We start from the raw sequence: 22597 nt of genomic DNA, 5'->3' as shown, positions 1-22597 counted from the left end.
TAGGGCTCGGTACCCTTTTCGTAACCATACAACCATACAACCATCATTTCCTTCTTTTATTAACTTTATCACGTTCATACATATAAGCATACATATCATACTTACCTTATACATAGCGTTACAACCTGACAGTACGTGCAATATTCGAAGATCGTTCACGTACTAACAAGCAATCATTCATACATTTCACATCATTCATATAAGGCATACACTTATCACTTAGGATAAGTGTATTAACAAACATATAGAGTATGCACACAGCCCCGAAAACATAACACAGAAGTGGGGCTAGAAACTCACCTGAACACGGTTACGTTCACCGTTAATCGTAATCCCTTTCCTCAGTTGTGTACGGCTGACTGTATAACAAGTATACATATCAATTAACTATCACTATTTATATCATCTTTCTAATCTTAATTACTACCCACAACGAACGGGGGTCCGGGGGCAGTCATCAGGCGAACTTAGCTTTAGGCGAAGTTAAACCTTAGGCGAACTTAGCATTAGGGGAAGTTAAACCTTAGGCGAACTTAGCTTTGCAGGCGAAGTTGTCATCAGGCGAACTTAGCTTTAGGCGAAGTTAAACCTTAGGCGAACTTAGCTTTAGGCGAAGTTGTCATCAGGCGAATTTAGCTTTGCATGCGAAGTTCATCAGGAGAACTTAGCTTGCAGGCGAAGTTGTCGGCTGCAGCTACTGTTCGTCCTTAATCATCTTCGTTTCTTAACCAAATAACTCGATTTAGGTATCCACGGAATCGTCTGACCAGCGCCTACAAACCCCAACCATCAAATCGACCTAACATCGATGTTTAAGGGGTGCGATTTAGGTATATAGGTTACGGGTTCTTTTATCAATCGATTAACCCATCAAATCTTAACCATTTTCAGTAAGTTTAGCTTTGTAGGATTCGTTTTTACCATACAAACACAGATCTATCATTTCTATACTAATCCAAACCTAAACGAACATGTTCTCGATATAAACGTACCGTAAATGAGTCGAACTACGAACACGAGCTGGTCTTGTTGCTTTGGTTCGTCACGACGATCTAGCACCAACGAGCTCGGGTCCTTGCCTTTGGATCTCGGTTCGGGTTGTGTGTTTTAGAGTGTGTATAGATTAGGATGGATAAATGGATGGAATGGAAATGATTGGGGTTTAAGGGGGTATTTATACTCCCTTAAGCCCATGGACCGAAGGCCCATATTTCCTTTTGGTCCATATCTAATCCCATCTAATTATCCTACTAAGTCTTCCTATTTTGCTATTATTATTATCGTTCCACTAACTCGTTTATTTCACCCGACAAATAATATATTAAATATTACTTTAGAAATTTCGGGATGTTACACCAGTGCCGTGTGTTAGCGATTGTTGATGTCTAAGTTTTAACTAGTTGATCAATCTAATTTGATTATTGATAATTAATGTTAAATGACATAATATTGTTGTTTGTTGCATGCTTGAACCCCGAGTGTGATTTGCTTTTGTTAATTGTTTAAACTATGATTAATTTCATGTAAATTCATATGTTCCTACTTGAGTATCTAGGTATAAGAGTCACACCTGCACAAGCTTCAACTATATGTAAATGCAAAACGCGAAAGCAGCCTAATTAATATTTACTTTGTACTGTGTACATACATTTGATTCCTTGCGTATTTGGATGCAGATTTAATAACATAAATTATACGATTTGAAAAAAAAAACAAGATCTCAAAAAAAACCATAATCTCAACTATTTGATGATTTGTAGCAAAAAAACTTCTGCCAAATTGCAAAGTGGTTGTTAAAAGAAATAGAAACCAGGTCCGATCTCTTATACACTAAAACTGTTAATGTCATGAAACTCCCAATAAACATAGGACCAGTTTTTGCCCCAAAAAAACCAAAAAGGGGCCCCACGTTATCATTATCATCGGCTAAGCTTACGTTTCTTAGCGGCCTTTCTCATCCGTTCCAGCCTTTCTTCCTCTTCAATTTTCTTACGCTCTTCTTCATCTTCCTGAGCAGCAATTTTTGAACTACACCACAAAGTAAACTATATTATATACAGTCCGAGTTGGGTTGACCAGAAAAGTCAACAAGCGTTCTAGACTTGTTCTTTTTTAAATAGTTATAAATACAATTATTGACCTGCGTCTCTCCTCCATCATGATGTGATTAAAATCAACCTCCATGCCACTAGTGTCGTCATCACTAACACCGCGGTATCTGTTGGGATTATATCTGCACATAAAACACAACTCAAAATTAAGTCATCAGCAACAAGGCTATGTGTAGTAGAGAAGCTACAAAATGGGGCGTTTTGCGCCATTGTGGCGCCCAGTCAACAAAGGGTGGGTTTTTATATTTGGGGTGTAATGGTGTTGTGGCCCATATATATATATATATATATATATATATATATATATATATATATATATAAAAAGAAAAGGGAAGCCGGCGACAAATAGTCCCCCCCCTATCGCCCCACATTTCGCCGGGGGTGGTGCTCGCCCAATATCGCTACAAATTGTAGCCCACTACGGGTTGCCTAACAATGTAATGCTTTTGTTTGAATGTTTAGTTTTGATATCGGAAAATCTTTAACTAATGGTGAAGTCAGATAAATTTATGCCCAAATATATATTGTATTGTATTTATTAATAAATTTTTTTTCTTGGCTAAACCAAACTTAATTAAATGAGTATATGACCCGTTTGGACCAATATCTTTTTGTGCCTAAATGTTTTCGTTAACTAGCAATTAATTGACTATTACACATCTAGACCAAAAATATTTGGGTTACACCCATAAATTTAATTAAACACATCAGTTATTTCGGGATTTATGGGTTTGGTTTCAACAGTTCAGTTAAATTCGGCTTTTTCGGTTTTCTATGCATGCAAACCAAAACCAAGCCGCAAATTCAATTTTTGAAAAAAAAAACGAAACTGTCAGCTTTGGGATGGGTTAGGCTATTCTGGTTTGGTTATGTCGGTTATATCAGTTGCAGTACAGATCAGATTTATTCGGCTATATAACTAACTAACTGAAAACCAATGCTAATCAAAAACTGATCGGTTATACAATTCTAATAACCGAAACATTCCGTTATGAGATAAACCCAGACCAGACCAAACCATGCACACCACTAATCAACTGATTAACTTTATTAAAAGAATTTTTATTTTGCAAAATTTAATGCCAAGTTTATACCCGAACATCTTTCTGATCATACTGATGGCTAAACCGTCGTCATCGTCATCAATTGGTCGAGCTGGCCTTTTCTGCAACCGTTCCATTTCCTGTGAACTGACTGGCGGTCTAGCTGGAGGTCTAGCTGACTGCTGCTTTATCTGTCGGGTTTAAAATCAAGTCAAAGTCAAACACAAAACATTTAAATCTCAATTTTCAAATATATCCTTACAGACATAGAAAATATCATATACATACCCCAACTATAACTAAAAGTATATATACACCCAATTTTATTAGATTGACCATTCTACCCCTTTCCATCATACGATTTGTTTATACCCTACTTTTCTCTTTTATTTCGGTACCTACGGGAAACTAATGAATATTTTCTATTTATAAAAGAAACAAGAAAAAAACATTATTTGGAGATGACTATTGTTTATGGGTTAAGAAAAATTAGTTATAAATGGGTAAAAAAGCACTTAAGCCAAAAATGGGTGATACAAGTTATAAATGGACATGACATTTTTAGGTTGTGTCAGATAAATTGAGTTTATATGGTATTTTAACTATTTTGTAAGCGAATATATAATATTTTTGGTCAAACGGGCCAAACCTGAGGCTTAGAAGAGACCACGGGCTTTCTGACAATGTTTCCATTTGCTGGCCTCCTTTCATCCTTTCTAAGATCCACAGGTCTCTTGTGAAGTGGTGGTGGTGGCGGTCTTGATGTTTGAGATTTGTGCCCGTTAGGTATGGAGCTTCTAGAAACTGGTGGAGGGATCACCTTTGACTTGTTGACCATTGTTGGTGTCTTTGAAGGGACAGGTTTCGGTAAAGGCCGGCCCGGTCCGCTTCCTTCGTTTCTACCAACTTGTTTTCTAAAATCTAATGACGTTGAAGCTAACTTAGTGGCAATACTTGGTCTTTGACTTTGTTGACCCAGTTTTGGTCTTGGTTGATTTGATGTAGGTAAGGGTTTCAGTTTCCTCTCTTCATGCTGACCATTAACTACCTTTCTGCCACTAGTTGTCGGTTGTCTTTGTGACGTATGGTATTCTTCTGCATATTAAAGATCATGCAATAACTATTTTTTATTTATATTCCATACAATATTAAAAAACAAAAAACAGTACAACATTAAAAAGTCGTGTATTAACGCACCAGGTTTTGGAGGGGAGATACTTTTGGGAGGATTCTTTCGAGGAACCGGAAGTTCGGCATCATCTGATAATAGAAACGAGTAATCCCGTGTATTCTTAAGCATTTGAATTTTTGCTTTTGGCTTTGCCTTTATAATTGAATGAAACAAAGTGAAAATGAGTACATGTGTGGATTGAAAACAAATATATCATATTTGAATAATACTAAATCTCACCATAACGTTTACTTTTTGTGGCTGTTGCTGACCGTTGGGTCGAGGTTTGGATACTACTGAATTTGAAGAACCACTCTTGTTCGGCTGCAGGAGCGGGTAATGAAATATTAATAATTACACATAGCGTGGTAATTACAAAACCAAACACTAGATCAACTAAAGATAAAGAAGACACATATAACATTCTTAGCTTTTGAAAACCGTTCAGCCAAATGTGGATTCTCCAAAAGAGACTTGCTTTCTTGAATCACTCTTTGAGCAATAACTGGTTGTGAAGGCCCAAAAAAGGATCCAAAACTGCAAAACATGTCACAATAAGTGAAACATTCAATTTTATGCAGATTAGCAAGTTAGATGCATTCATAAGAACATCTGCATCGAGGGACTTAATACAGGTCACACAATGTAGACTCGTGTATGCAAGAAACAAGCAATCCCAAATTACATGAAATAATTACCAATCACAATACATACCAACAAAAACAGACATTAACATTTACATCTTTATATGCGGTAAACATTGTAAATTGACATATGCTTTGAGTGTGTAATTCATTGAATACTATCCGCATAAACATTTAATAAAAAGGCAATAATACTAACTTGTCGTAGGGCATTTTAGTCTTTTTATCCCTTGAATTCCCAATGTCGGAGCTCGAATCCTCATTCATCTTCTTCCTAATAGACTCCTTCAACTTTTGCCTCAATTCAAGGTATTCTAACTCTTCCTGTGTAGGCACTCGCTCCTCTTCCTCTTCATATTCATATTCACCGCCTTCCTCCTCATATTCACCACCTTCCTCTTCATACTCTCCAACATCATCTTCATAATCTTCATACTCCTGCATAATTGTCACCGTAAACGACAAAGTAACCTTCAAAGATAAGCAACCAAAGTCCGAAACACCAGAAACAAAATAAAACTTGAACTCCAAGGTTTGCTTACATCTAAATCATATTCTGTCATTGTCATATTTATCTTCAATCTTCAAAGCTCTCCTAGCCCACAGTTAAGATACAAACTGCATAGAACAGCATAAGAATAAGAATGCGAAAGTGTCCTTAAATAGGGTTAAAATGCTAAATTAGGGAAAAATCAAATTGATAAATTAGGATTAAAGTGCTGAATTAAGGGAAAATCAATTTGTCAAATTAGGATTAAAATGCAAAATTAAAAAAAAAAATCAAATTAATATATTAGAATTAAAGAGCTAAAATTGGGGAAAATCAAATTGATAAAGATGTTAAAAAGAGCTAAATTAGGGGATAATCAAATTGATAAATTAGGGTACCATTGCTAAATTAAGGGAAAAATCAACTTGAAAAATTAGGTTAAAGTTCTAAATTAAGATTAAACTGCCAAATTAAGAGAAAATCAAATTGATAGCTGGCACATTGCAGTTCAATAAACAATAACACACGTAAAAAAATAAAATAAAATAAAAACTTTCGAACCTTCACGAACTCGCAACAAAAACCTAAAAAAATTCCTAATCAAACCACCAAAACTAAAGCATAATCATAAAATTAGACCTAATTTCATACCAAATCGAACAAAAATAGCAAAAAAACGAACAAAATAGTTCAATTGAAAGTGGAACTTACGGAAACCCTAATAACCGTCGAAATCGCTTGATAGAATCAATTGGCTGAGTTGTTGGTGCTTGTTTGATGATATTGAATGAAGCGAATAATAATATTATTATTATATATAAGCTGAGAGATTGAATGGCGGTTACGATTCCGGTGACGGTTGAAGAGTAACCTCCGGTTTAATGCTCCGGCTATAAGTTACGGACCCAGCGATTGGTTGGGTGTTTCGTTTTATGAACCATGGTTTGGAGTTAATTATATACCCGCACGGCCGCACCGTGTTGGTGCTTTGGGTGAGTTACAATATACGCATTTTATTACCTTATTATATTTTGAAAGCCCACTCGCATTATCAAAGATCCTTGGCCCATTGTAGAGGTTGCACAAAATAACCGGTTATGACCCGACCGTTGTATCTTACTCGCAGGGGCGGTTCTGAGAATTCATGTGCTCTGGCCTAGATGGAAAAATAATACAGTTTATTTTTATACGCCAATTAAAGTGGTTATAATAAACGTAACAATTAACAAAAATCATGATATTATAATGAGTTCATGACATGCTAAATAGGCTAATAGCTTACCAAAGATTTGTGAAACTCTTTTAACATTCTTGATAGCAAATTGTGAAATCAACTCTTTGCAATTTATGGCAACTGATATTCCATTCTCAAAATCTATCATCGCCAACTCACTAAGTCTTTCTTATTCTTAGGAATTGTGGATCGTACATAAGATTTCAATAACTACAATTTCGAAAAACTCCTTTACGTGGATGCTATCGTGACTGCTAGTGTTCGAATTCGACTTTGTTGTTATCTCGCCTATTCGTTTCTTTTTTTTATTTATTTAACTTTTATTAATTAATTAAAAGTAAAATGGAACTTTTTAAATTTTTAATGGGCCTATATATTTTTTAGTAATTAAAAAAAAGTGATCTAAAATGTGTGAGACTATTATAAGATGGTGGGATTATGAGCGTTCGGTTATTTTATGTATATAAAATCGAAAATTTTCAAAAAAAAATTGTGCCCAGACCGGCTGCCCACATGGCACACCCGTAGAGCCGCGGCTGCGGACTCGGAACCGGTTTCTACACGTATTTGACCTTGGCGGGTACAACCTGGTATTGGATCTCTCCTCGAACATGTTCCTGAAACCGGTTCCACCTTTACCTGGTCAAAACCGGGGCCGGCCCTAACGAAACCCGAAAAACTCGATAAAAACCAAGTCAAATACACGACTATACCCGAAAATGATTTTTACCCGGTCTTGTTTTAACTTTTGTTGACCATACATGGAACTGATTCCTACAAAATACTTGGTTTGTGCACCTCTAGCCCACCATGGTCGTCTTTAGGAACAACGAAACAAAACTAGTACTTTAGGCTCCCGCTTTCTAATACCTTCAATTTTCAAAACAAAAGTAATAATTATGAATTTGTAATTTGGCATTTGAATTAACGTGTGTAATTTGAGTCGCGTTTAAACTGATTAAGTCTGGAAATGTGTGATGAATTATAAATAATTACTTATGTATCTGTAAAACAAATGATGACGACATCTTAATTTATTTTGAGTAAAAGCAAGATATTCTTTTACAAAAAGGTCTTGTTTTAAATATTGTTTTAAGCCATCAAAGTGATTGAGCCGGTCCTAGTCCCCATTCATGCTACAAAAGTTTAGTTGGTAAGTGGTGAAGGAGTCTTCCTCGTTGTTAGGTTGTATGTTTGTTTACCTTTACTGCATTTCAGTTCATGGATTTTGCATTCCACGTTTACCACTTTCAATTTATTGTATTTATTATTTTAAGTTTTTTGCATTTGAGATGAACTAGAGAAGAAAAATTGTAATAATTATTCGGGAAAGAAATATAGATTGCTAATATCTCTATCACTGACTTATATTTTATACATATTTTTTTACGACACTTATAAGTTTAAACTCTCACCATTTTGATGAATGGTAGTTTTACTACTATTGTATAACCATTAGGACACCATCTTTGAGGGCTCGTTAATTTATTTAACAAATGGGATGACAAAGAAGTGTAAAATTTAATTGAATTGAAGACAATAATATGATAGCTATGGATTGATGGTATGCTTTATTTCATATTAACTACTTATTTAAAGCATTAATATGCATATAGAATATAGTTGTTAGCCTATTTGTTAAGGGGAAAAAAAGAGTTAAAACGACTTGTTTTAGATTTTTTGTGAAGCATCAAACAAAAATGAAACTTACATGGGCGGATCTAGAGTCTAAACGGGTGGTTCCCAGGAACCACCCGAGTTTCGAAATAATAGTGTATTGATATGTAGAAAATATTAGAGGAAACACCTTGTAAATTAGAAAGTAACCACTTTGTGTACAATACAAGGGTTGGACTAGATGGCAAGTTGTTGGTTTTGTAAGCGTAAGGTCATGGGTTCAATTCCCTGCAGCAAGCAATTTTTTAAATCTTTTTTTAAGTCAGCCTTATATCAATTTAGGATTTTATAAAACACACACCTATACAGTGACTGTCTCTGTCCCTTCCTCATACTCACCCTTGTTACTCTTCCTAGAATCCTCCTACTGTAAAGTTAAATTTAGATTCATTTGTTAAATATTTAATTGTTCTTGATGTTGTTAATTGTTAGGTTATTTGTTAAGTTTTAGTTTTTAATTTGTTAGTTTGGTAGTTTTTGTTAGTTTTAATTTGTTTGGCTGTTAGTTTTTAATTTGTTAGTTTGTAATGAACTCTGTCTAAACCATCGGACCGACCCGAACCTTGAACCAACTTGGAATTTTTTATATCCGATTATATGAAATTGAAGCATATAAAGTAGCGCACCACCTGAAAAAAATTCCTGGATCCGCCACTGGAAACTTATTAAGGAAATGAACATATTTGATTGGTCAAAGTTATCAAAATAATGATTGGCTTCTTACTCAAAGATAAACGACATTTAGTAAAACAAAGTTTATTCTTAAATATTTCAAGAGTCGAGTGAGGTTTTGGTATATGTAATTTATTTAAATTTGCTATTTCAATTCAAAAGTTTAAAATTTGTCTTTGTCGTCCTTAGCGTTTCATTTTTGTTGCAATTAAAACCAAAGCATCTCACTCTACTAACTTATTTTGTTAGTTTAGAGTGAAATTACTATAATTCCTTTAGACCCAACTTCTCCACAACACTTCATCTTAATCCTCATTCTAACCATGGCGCTCACCCACTCGAACTTCCGGTGAGTTCCAACAACCATGATATACACGCAACATCACTCATGATATGTTCAAATTTTGTTGAAAATTTTGTGAGCTTATCATAAATGATGTTGCCAATTTCTTCGTTGACAATTTATGTCGTAGTTTAAAAAGACATTATGTTTAATTTATATAATATCAAAATTTATTAACTACTATAATATTTCAACTTTGGTATGGTAAAGTTTTGAATTTTAAGTAATAGTAGTTTCTTCTAAGTATATAATATGTAGAACTTTTTAACAACTTTAGTCTTTAACGCAATTGATTGTCAGGGGACTTCGAAATAGCCGACTCAATTACGTGCGTTCGAATAATAGACCAACAATGCTCTCCTCATTAACATGTTGTGTAAATTTATCTTTATTTGACCAAAAATTTTTATACATAGTATAAATTTACCCGTTTCCGACCGAAATTTTAAGCACGGCCCCCTCCGTTTTTCGCTCGGTATTGTAATTTTATCATTTTTTGACCGAAAATTTTTATACATAGTGTAAATTTACTCGTTTCCGACCGAAATTTTGAGCCCGACCCCACCGTTTTTCTGCTCAGTAGTGTAAATTTATCATTTTTCGGCCGAAAATTTTTATGCATAATGTAAAATTATCTATTTCTGACTGGAATCTTGAGCCCGCCCACTCTAGTTTAAAAATTTTTATGTACATATTGAGTCCGTCTTCCTCGACTTGTATGTCTAAGCTTCGCCACTAACGTTTCTTTCTTACCACTCAACCGATCATGCTAGATTTGTTGTTGCTTTAATAAAATTGCCATTAAAAAAACAAAATGAAAAACAACATGTTTTTATTGTTTTACTTATTTACATCATACGAACCACTACAAAATTCCATTATTACCAGCCACCCCCTCTATATTCTACGTATATCCTCTCTCACACCACCCACCCCCACCCCCACACTCTCACTGTATCTATATCTATACATACATATACATACATACATACACACAGTTCACATATGCGCGTGTTCAATAAGCCATATACATTCCCCTAAACACGTTCTTCACGAACCCTAATTTCACACGCCATTAGATCTCAAGCTTAAACATATCATCATCATCATCATCATCACCTCAATCCATCAAATCACACCTCAATTTCACCTCACATTGCCTTATTACCTTCGATCCTTTCAATTCTCACCGATCTAATTATTATTTGCTAGGTTTTTTTAACTGTTTTAGTTATTTTTAGCTATTTATTATCGTAATTCTGTTAGATCTGGAAATGAGCTAGTGATTTTGTTTTATTATTATTATTATTATTATTATTATATTCTGTTTACATAAATTGCATACGTTAAATAGATTTATTTATTATTACTAGTTTAAATTTAAATGTATATGGCAATGCCATCTGGAAACAACGTGGTGGTTTCGGTTTCGGACAAGTCGCAGTATCCGACTAATGGTACGGTGGTGCTGGGAGGGGCCGGGGGAGGGGTGTGGTATCCGGATGAGCGGGACGGGTTTATTATGTGGTTGAGAGGGGAGTTTGCGGCGGCGAATGCGATTATTGATTCGTTGTGTTTTCATTTGAAGACGGTGGGTGAGCAAGGGGAGTATGATGGAGTGATCGGGTCCATACAGCAGAGGAGGTGTAATTGGAACCCGGTCTTGCATATGCAGCAGTACTATTCGGTTGCTGACGTGTTGAACACCGTGCAGCAGGTGACGTGGAGGCGGCAACAGCAGCAGCAGCAGGTGCAAGGGCAGGGGCAGGGGCAGCATCGCGGTGGCGGTGGGTTTTATGATCCGGCGAAGGTTGCGGGGTCGGGGAAGGAGTATAAGAGAGGTGGTGGTGGTGGTGGTAGTTATAGGCAGGGGCACCGGGCTGAAGTTGCGGTGAAAGATGGTAATGGTATTAATTCTACTGCGGAAATCAAGATTCCGCAGAAAGTTGCAAATGGTAACAGTTTGGTTGGGATTGAAGTTCCCAAATCTGATGATGTTAAAGTTTCCAAGTTTAGTGATAGTAAGAGACTTTGGAATTTATTATTTCTTATTTTGATTTGCTGATTGCTGATGATTTTATTACCAAAAGTGTCACTTCTTTTTACCTATATAAATTTAGTTAGTAAATAGTAATTAGTTTTCATACATATATAGTAATGTTATTCACAGAACATTGGATTGTGCCCTTGTGGGGCAATATAAAAAGAATTTGTGAAAAATGTTATTTGGATAATTTTTTTTATGTCAAGTTATCGCATTTTTCAGTTAAATAAATGAACTTTGTTTCTCTTTTGATACCATCTTGAACTTGAAATGCTTGAAGTAGTTTTATTAACTAAAATAAGCCCAACAAAATATATGTTCTATTGAAGCAAAGTGGTTTCCATATGTATATATTTTGTTACAACTGATAAAATTTCATTGCTTTTAACAAACTACATTTCTGCATTAACCTATATGTTGTAAGATTATGTACTTTTGTAGCATCAACTAGATTATTCGTTATGAACTCATGCTTACATACAATAACTTCAAGATTTTGAAAAGGAAATAACTAAATAACTACCATACCATTATATTTTTAGCAGGTGTAACCACAAAACCTCAAAAAGACAACAATGCTAAGAGTCTAGACCACTTGACTGAGAGTTTAGAACATGAGGCAATAGAGGTTAATGAAAATCCAAACTCAAAGGGTACTTCTACACTATCTTTTACTTAAATTAATGTTCTTTTATTATCGTTCTTTTTGGTTTCATTGTTATTGTTTATTTTCTTTAATGCACATATTCAGAGAACGATTCATCGTCAATTCGTACTTCACAGCAGAAGCCAGATACTTTGGCTACTGCAAAAACTTTTGTTGCTACTGAGATATTAGATGGAAAAACGGTAATTTTCTGCTAATCTTTATCTGTAATAATTATGCTGTAAATTTGAGTCTTCTGTTTACAGGTTAATGTGGTTGATGGACTGAAACTGTATGATGAGTTGTTTGATGATTCTGGAGTTAGGAAAATGGTTAACTTGGTTAATGATTTAAGGGCCGCAGGAAGACGTGGTCTATTTCCAGGCAAGTTTATACATTTTATAATGCTTAATTTCTATATTTATATATTTTAATCATTTCTGTAAATTTTATAAGCAGGAAATACATATACTGTCTCGAAAAGACCGGTGAAAGGTCATGGAAGAGAAATGATCCAGTTTGGCTTGCCTGTTGTGGATACACCTTTTGATGATGAAGCCATCAATGGAACCTCTAAAGGTATGTTTTTTAATTCAAATAATAACAAATATTATACTATTATATGTGACTGAAATAATATTAAAAATTTCAGATAGGAAAATAGAACCGATTCCAAGTTTATTTCAAGAATTCATTGAAAGATTAATGACAATGGAAATTCTGAAAGTGAAACCAGACTTTTGCGTTATTGATATCTATAATGAGGTTAGTAGTGATTCCTGATTAATGAAATTAATTTTATCATTTAACGATGTTATTGGGCTGGCCCAATTGGTGGATGTGTTTTTGCAGGGTGATCACTGCCTGCCCCACATGTGGCCCATTTGGTTTGGGCGGCCCGTTTGTGTTTTGTTCCTGACTGAGTGTGACATCACTTTTGGTAAAGCAATAAGCTCTGAACATCCCGGGGATCACCGAGGTTCTATCAAGCTTTCTCTCAAATCCGGGTACGCTCTGTCTCTTAAACTGTTATTGGTGGTTGTACAGCTGTGCTGTATAATCATGTCGATGCACAAAGGGTGTGCACGAAACCGAATTAACCGATTCCTAACCGGAATAACCGATGTAATGGAACCATAAAAACCGAACCCAATAAAAATGTGATGGTTTGGTTTTAGGACTCTTCAACAGCGGGATTTTTGTTTCTGTTTTGGTTTTGCGCTCAACTAAAACCAGAAAACCGGACTGAAACGAAAAAAACCAATTCTTGATTAATTTATATTATAAATATTCTATCAATACACCGAACCCAATATAAAATTGACGGTTTGATTTTATGTTTCTTCAAAATACTATCTTCGGTTCGGTTTTTGGTTTTGCTATTGACCAAAACCAAAAAAACCATTTATAATTAATCTATAAGAAATGAATCAGCTGAACTGAAATAACCGAACCCACTAAAACACTGACGGTTTGGTTTTATGATTCTTCAAAAACCGATCTTTCGGTTCAGTTCTGGTTTTACTAGTAACCAAAACCAAAAAAGGGAACTGAAAAAACAGTTTATAAGTAATTTATCAGAAATCAATAAATGGTGTAGGCTAAAAATTTTAGATCTAAACATATAATAATCAATTAATCATTCATTAACAAAAAAAAAAAAATATTCCGAAAATGACCCAATTTAATTATTTTGGCGCATTTCTTTTCCCGTCCAAAATTTTAAAGCCCAAATACTGAAACCAAACGGTTTTCAGAAACCCCAAAACTGAATTTTCTGTTTTTGGTTTGATTTGAGCCCAAAACCGACCCATGCACACTTTTATATGCACTTGCTGACATGGCAACATGATGGCTTTTGTGTTTGTAGATCAACACTTGTTATGGAAGGAAAATCCACTGATTATGCGAAACACGCACTTCCATCTATCCGGAAACAAAGAATCTTAGTGACCTTAACCAAGGCACAACCAAAAAGATCTACACTGGCTCCAGTAGTACCTCCAACCCACTGGGCTCCACCACCTATCAGGTCCCCAAACCCAATGGGGCCCAAACACTATGTCCAGGTTCCAACACCCGGGCTCCTCCCACCTCCAAACGGAATCCAACCCATTTTTGTCCCAGCTGCAGTTGCACCACCACCGATGTCCTTTCCAGCTGCTGTTCCTCCGCCCATGGGCGGTGGATGGGCGGCAGGTCCTACTCTGAGGCCGCACGTGCCACCTGGCACCGGGGTGTTTCTTCCTCCTGGTAGCAATTCTGTTGGAGAAAAGGAAAATGAGGCGGGAAAGCATGATAGTGAGGATAAGGATAATAACATGTCTCCTGAAGAGAAAGTGGAAGGTGGTTTGGATGCAACGGAAGGATGATGTAACCGCTAGCAGAGGATCGGTTCAGAGAGAGAAAGAGACACTTCAACTCGGTTGAAGCGAATATAAAGAGCGGGAAAAGTGAAATCCTTTCGGTTTTTTGTTGGTCTTATTACAAGAAAATGAACACGAACATGAACACAGACTTTAAATTTAGCTCACTTTACACGTTAGTTATGCATTAAGTCTGTTATCTTTTTGGTCATTACTGTTGATTTATCATTTATGATCAATGTTTAGGTCACAACCGGGCTTGACTTTTGATCTTTAAATTTGGGTTTAATATGGTTCTGGTCGAGCTTTCGATCTAGACGAGTACCAGTTTCAAAACTGTTTTGAGTTTGGTTATGAACTTATGATATAGGATTAATTTCATATATACTCTTACGAACATTGAAAATATTAAATTGATTTTGTCTAGTAAAATAAAAAATGCTGTGTTTGTGGATAACATAGAGTGGTTCAAAACAGCTTAGGTGGTTCAAATTTAATGATGGATGGTGAGATGTGACATGAAAATGAAATTGTTGGCCCTTGAAAAGCTACTTTCTGTCATGTATCAAAGATTCAAAGACATAAAACATGGGCACCTAACCTTTTTCAGTATATGCACGTCTTATGTCTATACTAGATAACATCAATGCAAGGTCTCAATCAAGTCGGCTGACGAATTTCGTGTTGAGTTATTTAACCTAAGCATGACTCGTAGTTTCACACGTGTAAAAAACATTAAGACTACCCGTGTTTCATGAACACGAATCATGTAAATCATTTGTATAGACCTGTCAAACGGGTAGACGGTTTGAAGGGTAGCGACGAAGTCGTAAAAATGTTAATCAGGTTGGTGGGCTGTAAAAAAATGGATTAAATGGGTTAGTAGGTCGATGTGTCTAAAACATGTTGGTTGGTCACCACCGATATAATTAAATGGGTTAAACATGTCAAATCAAACATGACCTGTTTAGTAAATTGAGTTACATATGGTAACCCAAAACCTGTCGTAAGTTGCCACCCCTAACATCCAACAACTAGTCATTGGTGAATTCTACTCAACCAAGTGGTTATATTTAAAACCCTGTTACGGGTACTTAGAAAGATATCAAGTAATGTAGAATTATGGAGTGTATGTTACATTTCTTTGAAAAAACGCAAAGGTAAAAACTAAAAGTACTCAAATCCAATAAAATATAAGAGGTAATAAGTAAGTAAATGATTACGTCACGTGATACAATTCTATGAGCCCAAATTTATTTTACACACTTATCTTGTTTCACCCCTTTATATTTATTATAATAAAAAATAATGTATTATCTCAAACTAAATATGCTAACTTATTCGAAATATTTGACTTTAAATATATTAATTTGTCGTAATTTGAATCATATTTTATTTTAATAATATGTTTTATAATTCCAAAATCTTCATTACTAATATTAAATATTTTTTCCAACTAATAAGAAAGATGTCTAAAAAGAGCCTGAGTGCCAATTAAGGAAATTACTATTAAGTATATACAAACTTTGCATCAGAAATACAAATGGATTAATGGAGTAAAATTTTTTCAAAAACTATTAAAGCGCAGAATCACAAAAAAATTAGGCAAGAAAATCATTCGATATATAAGACAAAAGAGCCTAATTGAGGGAACTAATTCAGGACAAATAAAACGGTAATCGAAGGGGGAGCGTCGGGAAGCGAATAAATGACTAAAAGGAATGGGTATGTTGGCAAGGGCTTCCGATGTGTTAAAAGACGCAAGCAGTCTTTTCCTAGTGAATTTGACTCCTTGTTCAACGTATCAGAATCCCGATATTGCGGCTGCTGTTATAAAAGCCACCAGCCACAATAACTCCCACATTGATTACCAAAGCGCTCAACGCATATTTGCATGGATTTGTGTTTCAGGACATAATGTTTGTCCAGTCATGTCAGCCCTTACCACAAGGATGGAAAGGACTCATAACTGGACGGTTGCATTAAAAGGCCTCATGCTTTTGCATGGGATCCTTAGCTGTAAAGTACCTGCGGTCCAAAAGATTGGCCATTTACCATTTGATCTCTCGAGTTTCAAAGACCGAAACCCTAATTTGCCTCATCATGAGGCATTCATTCGAGCTTATTACAAATATCTCTTAAGAAAGCGTCTTTTATGTTCCGACACACAAGAACAGAAAGTTGGGAGTCTCAGAAACGGGACAAAACCGAAGGCGAAGCGTTCTATGACAAAAGACCTTGTTTGGTTAGAAAACCTCCAAGAGTTGTTAGATATGTTGCTTGAGATCAAACCACAAAGAGAGAAGATGATGAATGTGTTGGTTCTTGGAGCAATGGATTGCATTGTTATCGAGATATTCGATATTTATACTCGGATTTGCAACGGGATTGCTGCGGTTATCGTGAGAATATACTCGATCGGGAAACCAAAAGCCCGAATGGCTTTCTTGATTCTACAAAAAGCAGCTGTTCAAGCCGACAATCTATCGCGGTACATAAGTTTTTGCACAGATTTCGGGGTCGCTAAAGCGTCTGAATGCCCCAAAATCGTGCACATCAATGAACACGATATTCGTGCACTCGAGCAGGTAATAAATAGGGATTCAAGTCAACAAAGCCCGATTCCTTCCGACTAGGCGCCACCTAATATGCTTAAAAATATTGTCGGGTAACACCGAAATGTTTAATCTTGATACTCACCTCGAACCGAAATGTTTGATCTTGATATTCAACACAAATTGATATGTTTGATCTTGATATTCAACACAAGCGGTTGCTAAATCTATGTTCTTATGTTATGAAATACCGAAAAGATCAATGTTAGGCCCGTTGATTTTATCTACATCGATTAACCCAGCCGATTTCATATATACTCGATTAAACCAAAAACCGTTACCCAAAAATTGTTTGTTATTAGGACAAAGTATTGTCCAGAACTGTAAACATCAAAAACCAGAATAACCGGATAAACCCAAACTAGGGGTGCAAACGAGCCAAACCGAGCCCGAGCTCGACCAGGCTCGAGCTCGGCTCGTTTAACTTATACGGAGCTCGGCTCATTTTGATCTTTATTTATAAAGCTCAAGCTCGGCTCGTTTCGTAGTTTTTCAATCTCAAGCTCAGCTCGGGCTCGACTCGTTTAATATTTAGTAATTAATTTTTTATATATTTATAATTATATTTGTATATTTATTTTCATAATAACTTTATATATAACATAATATGTTATTTAGTTATTTTTTTCATAAAATTATATATATCAATTAATAATTATTAAATACATATATATAGTTATAAAAAAATATATAAAATGACAGGCTCGTTTAGGCTCGCAAGCCCGCTCGAGCTCGATAAGTGAAGCCCGGGCTCGGGCTCGTTTATTAAACGAGCTTTCTTTTAGGCTCGAGCTCGGGCTCGTTTAAGCTCGGCTCAATCGAGCTTTTTCACGAGCCGATCTCAAGTAGCTCGCGAGCAGCTCGGCTTGTTTGCACCCCTAACCCAAAATATACCGGTTCAACTTTCGGTCTGTTTTCACGAATTCATGAATCATGAATAAACATTAACTTTCAAATAATATGTAAATAGCAAACTGAGCTCAAGATTAATATCAAGAATGTCATCTGGAAAACTACAAATCTTTTGAAAGAAAAAAAAACAGAGTTTATCATAACCTACGGTTAAATCGTTACATCGACCCGACACCAGAGCGAACATGGTACTTTCATTAACTTAAAACAGTTAAGTCTACCTGATGGTAACAAACTTATTGGTACCATGTTTAGCCCAATAACTTCTCAAATCAATAGCATTAGCAAAATTATACCCTTCGGAAGCTAGTTTCTCCAAAACCTTCTTGAAAGCCCCTTGACTCATCTTTCGGCCCGCAATCCTCGCCCCGCGTCGTTTAGTGCTCATCGGGAGCGGGTACATTGATATCGTGGTAGTGCAGCACGCCGACTGCCACCCACCGAACCCCCACCGGTAACACTGTTGAGGCGCCCCTGTACACGTGCAAACAGGTATCGGGATTCCCGATATGTCCATATCGATCCCGTTAATCACCACTTCGACACCCCGTTTGATCGTTTTCACTCGCTCTTTCGGCCCCGACGGACCCTTTTTCTGTTTCTTCGATCTCGACGGTTTAGCAGTACTAGCAGCGGATGCAGGGGTGGTAACGCCAACAGGCCCTCTTTTTTTCACGGACCCACCACCGTTCCCGCTACTGCTACCGCCAGCGTCTTTATTAACAGCCACATTATCGTCTACGTTCATATTAATAACAGGGTCTTTACACAAATCGAGCGGCGGGACCATGTGTATCGGGTGCGACACGTGGAGGAGTCGTTCTCGTTGTATCCATCCGTCGGTCATGTAGTTCATGGGCACAGGCGGGTCAGACACGACCCGCGTGTGCGGGTGGTGGTAAGTCGACACATTCGGGTTAACCATTAACGGGTTATCTCGGTTCGGAAGGAACGGTTTCTGGTCTCGATGGTCCACCATCGGCGACATCAGTTGCAGACCGAGATGTTCTTTAAACGACGGTTCGTAATACCCCCAATTTCGAATATTCAACCCATCATCATCCATTGAATCTAAACAGCAAACACCCACAAACCCATAAACAAGAAACCAACATAAAGATTAACAATTTACTATCTTTACACCATTTTCCCCCAAATTGATTACACAAAAACAATCTTTTTAAACCTAATTTCATCATGGCTGCAGAATCAAAACCTAACAGCTTGAAACAAAAAAAGCCCTAATTTTGTAATCAAGATTCAATTTTTAGGGTTTCTAAGCTAGATCTAAGCTGAAACTAACAAATACAAACAGATCCATGATGTATAATGAAAATTAGAAACAACCCACAAGTAATTACATGTAAAAAAGAGGTAAAGTTTAGATCTTGATACAAGAAACAGATAATAATGTGTAAAAATATAATCTTTTTGGAGGTGAGAGAGACAAGAGTTTGTATATGTATGTATATATGTAGAGAGAGAGAGAGAGAGAGAGAGAGAGATTACCTGTGGGTAAACAAGTCTTTTTAGGGTTTAGATCTGGAGAGAGGAGAGAGAAAGAGAAGGTTGAAATTGGAGTGAGTTTGTATCTATAAAAAATATATATATATCTACATTCAACATAAAAGGAAAAAATATGTCTGTGTTGCTTCAACTTGCAGCAAGGTGTCTATCAGAGTATATATTTTGGAGGGTATTTTCGTCTTAATAATAAGTGGAAAATTAAATAACTTTTTAGAAACTAAAAAGTTTTATGAGTTTTAAAAGTATGTAATGTTTATAGTCTGATAAAAAGTTTAATGTTCTCTCTTTTGTTAATTTGTTTAGTAATCAACTCCTGTTCATTTGGTTGTTTTTTTAAACTATGTGTGCCAGTTTACTGTACACTAGCGTGTGCAAACAGGTGATGTCCACTCCAGAAAACTCGCCTCAGACTCATTTAGTGCTATTCTTAAGACCCAAGGAGTTCGAGGGGTGACCATATTGTAAAATAAATAACCAGATTTGATTGGTTCGGGTTTTACCTGGTTTATGTAAAGAGAAAATACTCAGACACGCGAGACCCAAACCGGACCCATTGAATGGTATTCTTCAGACCCGGGAACCGACCCTATTGTAATAACTAGGTCGGATCTGGGTCTGGTAACACAGGTGTCGCGAATCTCACGGGTCTTATCTCATTTATACTGATTCGCGCTATAAACCCCTTGTTTATACGGCTGTTTACAAAGAATTCACTGTTTACGAATAATCCCCAAGTCTATATAGTCGTTTACGAAGAAACAATATACATGTAAAGCAACTGATTTGATAGGGGTAGAAAGTCATCCAATTCTGACGATATATGTAAGTTGGAGTGCTTTTTAGAAATTATATAAAAAATGTGTGCCATTATATTTCTACGTGCTAAAATCTTAACAAAAAATACATTTACTTTTATGAAAAAAATTCCCTTTTAAAATCAGCTTTAAGACTCAACACGAGCGAGACAACCCTGATGATATACTTTTCGTTTTGCGATCTTTAGGCAAATCGATAGATACTAGGTGCACTTTCATGCCTAAACTAATTATACATTTGAACAATAAAACTTATCGTTCGTATAGTTATACTTACGGTTATAGTTTCGTAATCATATTATTATCGAGTACATTTTCGTTCTAGTTTGTTTAACAACGCAAATAAACTTTCATTTTATGACGAGATTCATGTGGATTGGATGGAAGAATTATTATTAAATGGAGTAAATGCTGACGACAAAATTTTTGGAATGTTGTTATTGGGCTAATGTTTTTCTTAATGGGCTGGTTTAACAAGGTTTTATTGAGCCTCTGTTAAGTCAATCCGCTTACTTATTTTATCAGACTACAAGTCCACAAGTTCTTCAATGTACTTTCACGATGCTCAATTATTAAAAGTTGTGCACACTTTATTGTGGCAAGCGTTTAATGGGATTGATTTGTAGAACCAAGAAATTTAGCGACCATAAAATTTTCAATAGAAATAACGAATGTATCTATTCTTATAATCTTAAATAAGCTCGAGGTTGACTTATTTAACTTAAAAGAGCTCGAGCTTGAATCTGACTGGTTTCAAGCTCTATTTTTAAACACATCTTACAAGTGCAAAGAAAAATGTGTATAGACATCGTTAAGTATATCATACTTCAATATGGTATATACATAATTCAAATCAGGAGTCAAATAAGTTGATCCACACTCTGAACCGTACAAATATTTCACTAATTCCATGACACAAAAACAGGGTTTCAGAAGTCACTAGGCGGTGTCAAGTCGACCAACTGGGAATTACGAGTACTCGGACTAATTAGGGAGTACTCGGGAATTACTCATTGAGTACTCGGCGCCTAACCACGGTTTTTCAACCATGCATATAAGTTGGCCCCCACTTCTTATCCTATTAACATTTGCACCCACACATGCTTTTGATAACAAACAATTTACCCGACCAAGATTCATCATGATCTTCTGTCATCACATAAATCCTTTTATCATTTCATCTTGTTAATTACCAATTTATTTATTATTTTCATTTATTCCTTTACATAAATAACAGCCTCTACTCATAAGATTTCATCAATATAATTATTATACTTTTGGCTACCAAATAAATTATATATGTTCATTTAAATTGGTAGATCCCAACTTCTTCAAAGTAAGCTTTAATCTTTTAAGATGACCAAGCTTCAACTTATTTATAAACTAGTTTTATACCCGTTCTAGTTTGGGTTTTCAGATTAATAAAACTAAAACTTAACCAAAATCACAAACACATCTCAATGTATTATCCAAAGAAAAGTAAAAACCAATGTAAAACTTCAAAACAGAATGTGTGAACCGAAGTACAAAAAACTTAAAATGTTTATTAAATATATTTTATCGATTTGGTTCCTAATGTTGTATACCTTTTGGGCGATTTTGTGGCTTAAAACGATTGTAGAAGTTACGACGGAAACTCATTCCAAGTTGCATAGGGTCCACGCTAGTTTTCATTGGGACGGCTTTTAATGCTCAACTTTTGTGCTCAATGCTAGGTTTCATTTCGGGGTTTAACTAGTCGACCTAGGGGAATGTGCCTGATGTGTGAAACGTATATAAAACAAGTTTTTAACACGCCTTTTAAAAGGGTTTTCGCCACAAAAACTAAACTGCATACAAATAGGTAAGTTTAAGCATTGAAATACAATAACACTAGTAAGAACTGGATATTAATAAGTGGACATGTATGCAACTTTTGATACTAAATTAATATTATTATCTAGCCTAACAATCGATTAGAAAAATTTGTTAATTTGAACGACAAAGAAGCAAGCAAACAAACTAAAAGTATCAAATGGGGGCGAAAATTATCACCTATGTGTCGAATCTTCTTGACCTCAGAATGAATATCTTGATTGACTTAATTACAATTGTTGTTCCCAATATAGTTAGACTCTCGCTAACGATACTCTAGACGAGTAAATACCCAAGGCTCTAGATCCTGATGCGTGCGACCGTGTGTGGCTACCCTAAGATCCAACACAATGCATAATCAACAACTATTGGTGACACTAATTAGATGACACACAATGAAGATATGGAGAATGGTATCCACCTTGCCTGAAAC

General features: G+C 35.8%; 2 protein-coding genes and 2 pseudogenes across 5 annotated transcripts; 2 read left to right on the top strand and 2 right to left on the bottom strand.

Annotated features, from left to right (window-relative positions):
- Positions 1 to 1845: 1845 nt before the first annotated feature.
- On the bottom strand, positions 1846 to 6385 carry LOC143631063 (uncharacterized). Of its 3 annotated transcripts, none has more exons than XM_077099919.1 (10): positions 6171 to 6385; positions 5512 to 5587; positions 5169 to 5407; positions 4745 to 4862; positions 4566 to 4649; positions 4352 to 4478; positions 3804 to 4249; positions 3206 to 3345; positions 2141 to 2233; positions 1846 to 2028 (listed from the first exon to the last, which is right to left on the bottom strand). In XM_077099919.1, exons 2-10 carry the CDS (start codon positions 5536 to 5538, stop codon positions 1920 to 1922), a joined length of 1383 nt encoding a protein of 460 aa, XP_076956034.1. In that variant the 5' UTR covers positions 5539 to 5587; positions 6171 to 6385; the 3' UTR covers positions 1846 to 1919. The 3 variants fall into 3 exon arrangements, with proteins under 3 accessions (XP_076956034.1, XP_076956036.1, XP_076956035.1); XM_077099921.1 differs by having other exon boundaries at positions 3804 to 4246; XM_077099920.1 differs by having other exon boundaries at positions 4748 to 4862.
- A 4341-nt stretch (positions 6386 to 10726) lies between these two features.
- On the top strand, positions 10727 to 14652 carry LOC143631062 (RNA demethylase ALKBH10B-like). Its single transcript, XM_077099918.1, has 8 exons — positions 10727 to 11406; positions 11975 to 12095; positions 12206 to 12278; positions 12342 to 12459; positions 12535 to 12654; positions 12728 to 12840; positions 12928 to 13082; positions 13946 to 14652. The coding sequence occupies exons 1-8, from the start codon at positions 10770 to 10772 to the stop codon at positions 14445 to 14447; spliced, it is 1839 nt and encodes a 612-aa protein (XP_076956033.1). The 5' UTR covers positions 10727 to 10769; the 3' UTR covers positions 14448 to 14652.
- A 1444-nt stretch (positions 14653 to 16096) lies between these two features.
- On the top strand, positions 16097 to 17077 carry LOC143631044 (putative clathrin assembly protein At1g25240 pseudogene; annotated as a pseudogene).
- An 856-nt stretch (positions 17078 to 17933) lies between these two features.
- LOC143631061 (protein BASIC PENTACYSTEINE2 pseudogene) lies at positions 17934 to 19565 on the bottom strand (annotated as a pseudogene). Its single transcript, XR_013153281.1, has 2 exons — positions 19478 to 19565; positions 17934 to 19039 (listed from the first exon to the last, which is right to left on the bottom strand). The product of XR_013153281.1 is annotated as a protein BASIC PENTACYSTEINE2 pseudogene (transcript).
- Between the last annotated feature and the right edge of the window lie 3032 nt (positions 19566 to 22597).

The sequence above is a fragment of the Bidens hawaiensis genome, unplaced genomic scaffold (assembly GCF_021521415.1).
Source record: "Bidens hawaiensis isolate Kalapana, Puna unplaced genomic scaffold, B.hawaiensis_p1.1 tig00005935_1, whole genome shotgun sequence".
NCBI lineage: Eukaryota > Viridiplantae > Streptophyta > Magnoliopsida > Asterales > Asteraceae > Bidens > Bidens hawaiensis.
The sequence above is the reverse complement of the archived record's forward strand: the minus strand, read 5'-3'. Positions and strand labels throughout refer to the sequence as shown.

Excerpts from the sequence above, each read along its gene's own strand:
- LOC143631063 (XM_077099919.1), bottom strand. The coding sequence starts at position 5,538 with ATGACAATGACAGAATATGATTTAGAT. Across the intron at positions 5,408-5,511 it reads TGACAGAATATGATTTAGAT|GAGTATGAAGATTATGAAGA; the intron begins GTAAGCAAACCT and ends ACAATTATGCAG. Across the intron at positions 4,250-4,351 it reads TATCTCCCCTCCAAAACCTG|AAGAATACCATACGTCACAA; the intron begins GTGCGTTAATAC and ends TTTAATATGCAG.
- LOC143631062 (XM_077099918.1), top strand. The coding sequence starts at position 10,770 with ATGTATATGGCAATGCCATCTGGAAACAACGTGGTGGTTTCGGTTTCG. Across the intron at positions 12,096-12,205 it reads TCAAAGGGTACTTCTACACT|TTCACAGCAGAAGCCAGATA; the intron begins ATCTTTTACTTA and ends GTCAATTCGTAC. Across the intron at positions 12,460-12,534 it reads AAGACGTGGTCTATTTCCAG|GAAATACATATACTGTCTCG; the intron begins GCAAGTTTATAC and ends TTTTATAAGCAG.